This window comes from Nematolebias whitei, chromosome 15, assembly GCF_014905685.2.
Source record: "Nematolebias whitei isolate Nwh7 chromosome 15, NemWhi1, whole genome shotgun sequence".
NCBI classification, from domain to species: domain Eukaryota; kingdom Metazoa; phylum Chordata; class Actinopteri; order Cyprinodontiformes; family Rivulidae; genus Nematolebias; species Nematolebias whitei.
Window position 1 is genome coordinate 1,452,854 of NC_056512.1, and position 10,927 is coordinate 1,463,780.

The 10,927-nt window shown below is 42.2% G+C and overlaps 1 protein-coding gene across 1 annotated transcript in view; it reads left to right on the plus strand.

Moving 5' to 3' along the window:
- LOC119421928 (COP9 signalosome complex subunit 1) overlaps positions 1 to 1,824 on the plus strand; it is a 116,860-nt gene extending 115,036 nt beyond the window's left edge. The window contains exon 11 of the mRNA XM_037689292.1: positions 1,526 to 1,824. Within this exon, the coding sequence (XP_037545220.1) occupies positions 1,526 to 1,600 (75 nt within the window). The 3' untranslated portion in view covers positions 1,601 to 1,824. The remainder of the gene's footprint in view (positions 1 to 1,525) is intronic.
- Positions 1,825 to 10,927: the final 9,103 nt, after the last annotated feature.

Consider the following 10,927-nt stretch of genomic DNA (forward strand, 5'->3'; position numbering starts at 1 on the left):
GGTGACCCAGAACGCCTGCGGACGGGTGACCCAGAACGCCTGCGGACAGGTGGCCCAGAATGCCCGCGGACGGGTGGCCCAGAACACCTGTGGACGGGTGCCCCAGAACACCTGTGGACGGGTGCATAAGTCTCAGTTTGCAATCATTCAGTTCAAGCTTGATCACTTAAAAATTGTTTCTCTTCTGCACTTCTTTTGGCAACACATGTAGATGGTGTGATTAAATAACAGTGCATTGAAGTACGCCTTGTAAATTCAATAATTCATACTGAAATATTAGCTGCTCCTATAAATTGGATTTGTTCTGCCTCAAACTTGTCCTAAATGCCGACAAAACCAAAGGGATGCTTTTTTCAAATAGGAAGTTGGTCCCAGCACTTCTTCTTCCGATTTCATCCTCAAATGGTGTCCCGATTGTGTTTGTTGATTCCTATAAATATTTGGGTATCTTGGTCGACTCACGTCTCTCTTTTAAGCTCCATGTGGAAAACTTGATAAAGAAACTGAAAGTTAAACTGAGTTTCTTTTTTCAGAAACAGATCCTGTCTAACCCTGAATGCTAGGAAACTTCTTGTATCTGTGACTTTCCTTCCCTCCATTGATTACTGTGACATTATTTACATGAACGCTCCTACAAGAACCCTGCTGATGTTGGATGCTGTCTATCATGGTGCACTAAGATTCATAACTGGCTGTGATTATCGTACCCACCACTGCACCCAGTATTCACTTGTTAACTGGACATCATTAACTTCACGCAGACTCTCTCACTGGTACATTTTCATCTTTAAATCACTTCTTGGTCTGCTGCCTTCATACATCTCCTCCTACATGTCTCTGCATGAGTGCAGCTATGGCGTGCGCTCTCAGGACATTATTACCTGCAGTGTTCCCTCAATGAGGACTGAACTAGGCAAGAGGGCCTTCTCCTACTCCCCTCCTGTTTCCTGGAATACCTTACAAAAACATTTCAAGCTCTCGACCTTGACCTCTCTAAGTGGCTTTAAGAATCTGTTGGACTCCTGGCAGGGGCCAATGCAGACATGTTCCTGTTTTTAGTTTTCTACATTCGCCTTAGAATCTAGCTGTTTTTTTTTTTTTTATTACCTTTTTTTTTAGCCATCCTATTTGTTTAAAAAAAAAAAAAACTGGAGTATGACTTTTTATAACTGTTTATTGTTGTCACTGTTGTCCATTGTTGTCATCATTCTTTGTTGAAATCAGGTCTCTCTTGTAAATGAGTCCTCGAGGCTCAATGGAATTTACCTGTCTAAATAAAGGTTGAATTAAACTGAGAAAATTTGGGTTCAAATTTCCATTTACATTGACTGTTCTCATTAATACAGTTTATTTGTTTTCAATGCAGGATGTTTATATAGAAACATCAGTACGTTTTGTGGGTTACTGTAAATTTTTAAAATGCGATCAAATAATGTCCCAATTACCAGCAAAGTGCACTTCAGTATTGTAATGGCAATTTCTTTAAATACATGTCCCACTTAGTTATGTGTTCTTCTGTCCTTAGTCTCCACCCAGAGAGGGCAGCCAGGGTGAGCTGACACCAGCCAACAGCCAGACCAGGATGAGTACCAATATGTGAGAATCGCTCTTCATCATTCACCATCGCTCTTAGACTTTTTCACGAAATACCTGAATCCCAAGTTTCTAAAACTATCTGTTGGATTGATGTTGGGAGTAACAATTTATAAAGATGAGTGTGTTTAAATTAACCTAAGATCTTGAGTCGTAAATGACTAACAAGAAATGCATTTAAAATCTGGATGGAGAACTCATTGTGAGCTGCATTTGAAATAAAAAAAAAAACTTTAAAACGATTAACTTTGTGATTGTTTTATTGTTTGCCATCAGGAAAGACAGGAAACTTGTGTAATCACCTACATGTGTGTTTGTTTGTCTGTATAGTAGCAAAATATCTAATAAACTACTGGACAGATTGTAATAATCTTTCAGAAATCATTTACTAAACATATCATTTTACAAACTAAAAAAGCTGCGCCAAAGTGCTATTAGGCAAAAACAGCCATCCATTATTTTCCGCTTATTCCGAAGTCGGGTCGCGGGGGCAGCAGCTTGAGCAGGGAGGCCCAGACATCTCTTTCCACAGCCACCTCTTCCAGCTCTTTTGGGAGGATTCCAAGGCTTTCCCAGGCCAACAGAGAGACATAGTCTCTCCAGTGTGTCCTGGGTCTTCCCCGGGGTCTCCTCCCAGTTGTACATGCTCAAAGCACCTCTCTAGGGAGGCGCCATGGGGGCATCCTTACCAGATGCCCGAACCACCTCAACTGGCTCCTCTCAATGTGGAGGAGTAGCAGTTCTACTCCGAGTCTCTCCCGAATAACTGAACTTCTCACCCTATCTCTAAGGGAGAGTCCAGCTACCCTGTGGAGAAAACTCATTTCAACCTCCTGTATCCGCGATCTCATTCTTTCGGTCACTACCCAGAGCTCATGACCATAGGTGAGGGTAGGAACGTAGACCGACCGGTAAACAGAGAGCTTTGCCTTACAGTTCAGCTCTCCACCACAACAGACCGGTACAGAGTCCACAATACTGCAGATGCTGCACCAATCCGTCTGTCAATCTCACGCTCCATTCTTCCCTCACTCGTGAACAAAACCACGAGATACTTGAACTCCTCCACTTGAGAACCTCACCCTCGACCTGAAGAGGGCAATCTACCCTTTTCCGGTAGAGGACCATGGCCTCAGATTTGCAGGTGCTGATTCTCATCCCAACCGCTTCACACTCTGCTGCAAACCGCTCCAGTGAGAGCAGGAGCTCACAGCACAATGAAGCCAACAGGACCACATCATCTGCAAAGAGCAGAGATGGAATCCTGAGGCCATCAAACCGGAAACCCTCCGCCAGCTGGCTGCACCGAGAAATTCTGTCCATAAAAGTTATGAACAGAATCGGTGACAACGGGCAGCCCTGGTGGAGTCCAACTCCCACCCTGAAGGGGTCTGACTTACTACCGACAATGCGAACCAAACTCTTGCACCGCTTGTATAAGGACTGAACAGCCCGTAACAACGGGCCTCCAATCCCATACTCACGGAGCACCACCCACAGTGTACCCCGAGGAACACGGTCGAATGCCTTCTCCAAGTCCACAAAACACATGTAGACTGGATGGGCAAACTGTCATGACCCCTCAAGGACCCTAGTGAGGGTAAAGAGCTGAGCTGATCCCTTAGATAGAGAACTTTACTAATTTGCTCCAAAAAAGTTCAATCTGGTCCTCTGGACATTCAAAAAACAAGAAAACAAAAAAAAACAAAGTAAAGCAAAAAAAAATGTACAAACGTTTCGTCTCTCATCTGAGAGACTTCCTCAGTCTGAGGTGCTGTATTCAGTTCAGTCTTATAAGTAGCACCTTCTCAGAGTGGATCAACCAGTTTTGCTGCTGACAACCAAAACCAGCTGCTCACATGATCAAGGAGGACCATCAGCCTAACAATGGATCATTAGCACACTGATGGCTGTTTACTATTCACAGGGGGTTGAGTGATCCTAGCAATCACAGCATTGTAAGAGGGGGACAGTTGAACCCGGAGGCCTCCACCCCTGTTTAACAATGGACGGTGTCTTTTCACAAAGATGGCCTCCTTTATTCCTCTCTCAAACCATCGTTCCTCTCTGTCCAGGATGTGAACATCTTCATCCCTGAAAGAGTGACCGCTGGCCTGGAGATGAGTGTAGACCACAGAATCCTGGCCTGATGATGTTGATCTTCTGTGCTGGGCCATCCTTTTGGCCAGTGGCTGTTTAGTTTCCCCAATTTAAGACTGATCACAGCCCCCCTGACACTGAACAGCATACACAATATTACTCTGTTTGTGCCGGGGGACTGGATCTTTGGGATGAACCAGTCTTTGCCGTAATGTATTTTGGGGTTTAAAAGCCACTGGGACGTTATGTTTAGAAAATAAACGTCTCAGTTTCTCTGATACTCCCTCAACATACGGAATGACCACTGGTCTGGGTCTGGGTTCCTCCTTTTCACCTGTAGGCTGACTGGAGTCCTGTTTGGGTTTCTTCTCTGCTTTCAGGAAGGCTCAGTTAGGATATCCACATTGCTCTAGAGCCTGTTTTGTGTAGGATTTCTCCTTCTGCCTGGCTCCTGAGCTAGTGGGGATGCTGTCTGCTCTGTGATACAGAGTCCTGATGACTCCTAACTTGTGCTCCAAAGGGTGATGGGAGTCAAACTGCAAATACTGGTCTGTATGGGTGGGTTTGCGGTACACCTCAGTTTGCAAATGTCCTCTATCAGAGACTGAGACCTCACAGTCCAAGAAAGCCAACCTGCCATTTTTTACATCTTCTCGTGTGAACTTGATGTATTTATCCACAGAGTTGATGTGGTCAGGAAAATGTTGGACTTCCTAAGATTTAATTTTAACCCAGGTGTCGTCAACATACCTGAGCCAATGACTTGGTGGTGTCCCTGAAAAGGACGTCAAGGCTCTCTTTTCTTCCTCCTCCATGTACAGGTTGGCAACAATAGGAGAAACTGGAGACCCCATAGCACACCCATGTTTCTGCCTATAATATTGCTCCCCATATGTGAAGTAGGTTGACTGCAGGCACAGTTTCAAGAGTTGACACAGTTGTTGTGTGGAAAGCGTGGTCCTGCTGCTCAGAGTGGTGTCTGATTTTAATCTTAAACTGACCACCTCTACTGCATCCTCAACAGGAATCAACCTACTAGAAAGTACTCAAACACTGTACTTAAGTAAAAGTACAAATAAACAGACAAAAATGTACTCTAGTAAAAGTAGAAGTACCACATTAAGGTTGTTACTTAAGTAAAAAATAATTGCTTTTAAAAATACTTAAAGTATTAAAAGTAAAAGTACTTACTGAATTATTACCTAATGCAATGGTCTACAATACCATTAAGTATTCCTACTGTATGGATATTTTCTATAATACATTAATAGTGTTCCATTTTACTGAACATTGAACCGTGGCAGCACGGTGGCGCAACTGGTAGAGCTACTGCATCTCAGCGAGCTCGTCCCCGGTTCAAATCTCGGTCCAGGGGCCTTTCTGGGTGGAGTTCTGGGTGGAGTTGGCATGTTCTCTCTGTACATGCATGGGTTTACTCTGGGTACTCCGGTTTCCTCCCACAGACCAAAAACATACATGTTAGACTAATTGGTAACTCTAAATTGTCCTTAAGTGTGAGTGAGAGAGTGAATGGTTGTTTGTCTCGTTTGTCTCTTTAGCCCCTTATCCACGGGTCTTTTTGGTACTCCTATGTAACTAGTTGTGGCCGATTGCGGGTTTTATCAACAGTGCCTCTAGTGGTGGAACCCACCCCATTTTTGGGACCTAAATCACTGAGGTCCCAGGTCTGGTTCTTTTAGGGTCTAGTTGTGACATCAGCGCACTGTAGATCACTGATTGGTCAGGGGGCGTATTCATTGGTGGAGGGCGGAGATTCAGTCTTCCACCGGAAATCACAATCCACCATTTTCTTTTTCACCCGCATAACAGACAACAAGTAATCGGAGGAGCTTATTTTGGAATATTTTATAAGGTAAAACAAATAGTCATGGCACAACCGTGGTCGAATGCTGAAGTTCAGGCATTTCTCTGTTTGCTGGCCGATGAACAAGTGCAGCGCGAGCTAGATGGAACGAAACGAAATGAAAAGATTTTTCAAGAGGTGTCTGCGCAGATGGCGGTGCAGGGCTTCCATCGCACACCAAAGCAAAGAGGAAAGCTTAAAAAACTAATAGTTGATGGTGAGTGTATTTTATTTACTTTAAGCATATTTCCTTTTCCTCATGCAACCGTTTCTTTGCGTTTTCTGAAAGTACTCTGAACAAACGAGGCTGACTCGGTTACGTCGTCATTAGTTAGCATCATTGCTAACTGTACTCTGTTGCTGTTTTTCCACTCTTATTTTGATGCAGAAAGTCCCACTGAAGATGAAGGTTCGCCAGATTCTGCTTTTGACTGTCCAATCCTCCCCGCTTCTGACCCTTCCCGACCACACCAGCTCCAAGTACATCCACGCCACCGGGCACATCCACGCCACCGGGCACATCCACGCCACCGGGCAACACGCAGCAGAGCGGCACCAAACAGCACCCGTTACTAGGTAAGAAGCAACAATCGTGTTTAACATCACATTGATCATGTCGATATGAATGTTGTTTTGTTTTTGTTGTAAAACACCTTGCATGTATTCAAACTACTTGTTTATTCAGTTGTAATGTATAAATGTTAAATTTAACTATTAATTTATTACTTAAACTTTCATTTATGAAGTTTATTATTGAAATAATACAGGGTGTAGTGATTTTTGTTCAGATTAACGATGCTCTGTTCTTTTTCTAAATTAGCACAAGCCGTTGTAAATGACTACATGTAGTTTATTTATGCCCACCTGCTTACTATCATTAAAGTACTAGACTGCTTTATGAACAGAATCATTTCTGATCTTGTAAACAAACACCTTTTGAAATTAGCAGGAACTTTAATGTAAATAATTTATTTAAAAACTCTACCTGTACTTCATCATCTAACAGCCATTTTCTTGTGTGTTATTCCTAGGCAATAGAAAGCGCAGATCAACAAGTGCAGCAGAAAGCTTTGTTTCTGCACATACAGAACAAGAGGAGATGAACCGGAAGCAGAGAGAGGAACACTTCCATTTTATTTGTGAGGATGCCAAAAAAGCAAGGCAAGAAGAAGCTGCAGCAGCGAGGAAGCAGGAGAAGGCAATTAGGAGGGAGGAGATGGCCTTGAGGAGAGAGGAAGCAGATGTTCGCAGAGAGGAAGCAGCACAGCGAAGGCAGGAGGCTGAACAGAGTGCTGCTTTCAATCAGGCACTCCTTGGGGTGCTGGAATCCATTGCCCGTTCCATGGCAAACAGACATGTTTAAAAATATTTAGAGTAGATCATAGTTGATCTATAGAAATGTAGATCCTGCAAGGTAAGCCCACAAATAGCCAAACATGTAGCTTGTTAAGTTTGCATATATAATTAGTGTATAATTGTTTTTTTTGTACAGGTCTTTATTTCTAATAAAAGAAACATTTTCAAGTCTTGAGCTTCCATCTGATCATCAAAAGTGAAGTGCTTACAGTGTTTTTTTACGTCAATAGTGTAGATAAGTGAAGTAATTGTTTTTTACCTGTAACAATGCTGGTGAAGATTCTCAGTTATCCTTGACACGGCAAATCCCCCCCAAAAAATATAAAAACAAAACCACAGGACTTTTTTTAAAACTGAAGACGTTTCGCTAATCATCCGAGGAGCACTCACAATTCAATGAAAAAAGGAATCTGGGATTAAAGTTATGTATTTTTTTTATGTATTTTTTTTGGTTTTATCTGTAATGAGTACTGAAAACCGTAACAATAATACAGAATGTCCATGTGTTGTAAATGAACGTTGCAGTGGAGTTAAAAAGGTGTAGGACTTGTGTAATCTACGTTTACAATCATCCTCATTCAGGAGGTTTTCAGTCATTGCATGTCAAACACCTCGGCCATGATGTCCATCTTGTGGATCCAGCAGCTTCTGCATCTTTTTCGCCCAAGGTCAAAAATTCTCTCCACGACTTTCACTGTGGTACAAAGGAGCACTAACTAAATATTACTTAACAGCACTTCAATCATGAAGATAATTTGAGACAGCTTAATTTAAAGAGCTGCGTGGTAAGCATAAGCTCTGAAAGAGTTGTTAAATGTCAAATCAAATGTAGGTTATTATGTAATGTACGTAATATATATATATATATATATATATATATATATATATATACATACATACATATATACAAATCAAATTACAAAAAGACTATTAATCCCAGAGGGAAATTAAATGTAACTCATCATCCTGGTTTCATTAAAGAGTTGTTCTAGATGCTGATGCTGTGGGCAGGAAGGATCTCTTGTAGCGTCTGTCTTACAAGGGATCTGAAGAAGTCTCTGGCTGAAGACATATATATATAAATATTAAAATAGATTAATGTATATATGCATAAACAAATATAAAGTTCTTGTTGTAGGTTTTGGTTCTTTGTTAAAAACAAAAAGAGTATACAGTTTTTCTAAAACTACAGCCACTAAAAAACGCATCATATGTGATAGAAGCACAGCAGCAGTGTCTGTTTTGACATTTTTACACGAACCTGGTAATAAGGCATGTCTGTACATTAAACAAACAAGAATAATTATTAATCCATGTTTATTTTCAAATCAACACTTTAACGTTCACTTGTATCTAAGGAAGGCTGGGGAGGTAAAAAAGATTAAGGGGTGGAATTAGGATAAGTTACAGCTCATGAGGTACTCCATCAGAGCATCTCTGACACCTCGGCCCTGCTCTCCATCTTGTGGGACAGAGACCAGGACGGGCTGTGCGGCTGGTTCTGCTTCAAGTTCATCGAGGTCATCCATTTTGGTTGTGTGTTGTTTTCCAGCTCTTCTTCTAATACATGTTAGTGGTGCTTAGAAAATAGCTTAATGTAGCACTACCGCCACCAGCTGGTAAGGTGCATTGATATTAATAATCCGCCCACTAGAGGTGAACAATCCGCCCACTAAACGAGAACTATAGGCAAAGTGGAGACACAAAAATAGAGGTCCCACTAGAACCGGACACAACAGGCTACAACAAGAACCAGACCTGTGGATACCAGGCTTTTGTGGCCCTGTGATGGACTTGATAGACATCAGAATCCTGGCCTGATGATGTTGATCTTCTGTGCTGGGTCATCCTTTTGGCCAGTGGCTGTTTAGTTTCCCCAATTTAAGACAGATCACCCTCCTGACACTGAACAGCATACACAATATTACTCTGTTTGTGCCGGGGGACTGGATCTTTGGGATGAACCAGTCTTTAATGTATTTTGGAGTTTAAACACAACGTCCCAGTGGCCTTTTCAAGGCATCAAGTTTTCTCAGAAGGCTACGAGCGTTTACATGCAGAAAATGAAGCCCAGACACGTTCTTAAAGTCATTTGGTGTGCTGTAATTTGTGGGGGGTTCAGGGTTGGGCTTAATTCCTGAGAGAAGTAACAACATTATTATCAGACATTTTCTTGAGTTTTTCTTAACTGATGTGTAATTACAGGAGTTAACAGTGTGACAATTAAGCCCCATAACTGAACCACGAGAAACATTAATGAAGACGTGATCATTCAGAACCCAAAAACAGTGAAAGTTTCAGTGATGGGCAGATCCAGGTATATTAACAAGATTCAGTGACTCCAGATAGTCTGAGATCTGAAAATAATGACGAATAATATAAATGGTACAGAAAAGTCTCAGACCATAAAGTGTCACAAATCAAATGGGCAAACAAACCCGACGAGGTGGCCCAACTGCAGTTTGAGTTGGGTTGACGGGTGCTCCGGCCCCCTGCGAAGATGGATGCTCCCATGAGAAACAGAAGCTGGGTCCAGATTCAACATGTAGAAACGGATAATTTGCAGCAAATAGCAGAGCAAGCTGCCAGAAAATCTTCCTGAAATGAAAGGCATGGTCCTAGCTCGTTTCAGGTCAATGGAACAACAGTGTAATCCAGAATAAAAATAATTATCCAGGTGAGTTTGGGTGGAGGCCTGCAGCAACTCCGATGCAAACTCAGAACTTCTCTCGAGCACCACACAGCGCTGCTCCTCCGCTTCTCTGCACGTTACCTCTGCACCCCACACCACGAGAGACACCCTTGGTGAAAAACGACGAGACTGACCGGAGAGGCTGAAGTTGTCACTGGTCCGCTCCGGTTCCGGCGGTGCTTCAAAGCATCAGAGCATCTCCTCAAGGTGAACACAGCGATTCCACAGAGGTGGACAACAGTCCTTCATTAAAAGGTGACGAGCTGCTCACTGAAGCTGAGACGGTAGGTTGTTTTTAAACAACTTAAGAGGTTTTTAACTGCCAACAGCATTGGTGAAAAATTCCAGTCAGGTTTTAAATCAGGTCACAGCACAGAGACAGCCCTTTTAAGAGTTTTTAATGACCTTCTTTTAACTGTTGATGCAGGAAGCTCTGCTGTTTTAGTGCTTTTAGACCTTTCTGCTGCCTTTGATACTGTGGACCACAACATCTTGTTGTCACGACTGGAGCAGGTGGTTGGTATCAAAGGCACAGTTCTATCCTGGTTTAGATCCTACCTGACTGACAGGAGTTTTTCTGTTCATTTAGGAAAATGTTCTTCATCTCCAGCTCCTCTGATCTGTGGGGTCCCTCAAGGGTCTATTTTAGGTCCATTGCTTTTTAATCTTTACATGTTGCCTTTGGGGTCCATTTTTAGAAAACACAACATCCCTTTTCACTGCTTTGCTGATGATACTCAGTTATATCTTCCGATTGAGTCAGACAGGGTCACTTCACTGGATCCACTCTTGAACTGTCTAAATGACATTAAAGTCTGGTTAAAACTAAATTTTCTGAATCTAAATGAAAATAAAACGGAAGTCATCAGCTTTGGTAAATGTAATACCCTTAATGTGCTTGGCCCCTTGGCTTCATACAGCCACTCCAATGTCAGGAATCTGGGAGTTATTTTTGACAGTGCTTTTAAATTTGATAAACAGATAAATACAGTTGTGAAATCCAGTTTCTTCCAGCTAAGACTCATTGCCAAGGTGAAGTCTTGTCTCCCTTTCAGAGACCTTGAAAAGGTGATTCACGCTTTTATCACATCTCGTTTGGACTATTGTAATTCATTGTATGTTGGTTTAGACAAATCATCTTTGCATCGTTTACAATGTGTCCAGAACGCAGCAGCCCGTCTTTTAACAGCAACTAAAAAACATGAACACATAACCCCTGTCCTGGCTTCTCTCCACTGGCTTCCTGTCCACTTCCGAATTGATTTTAAGATTTTATTGCTTAATTTAAGTCTTAAAAGGTCTGGCCCCGTCATATATATGTG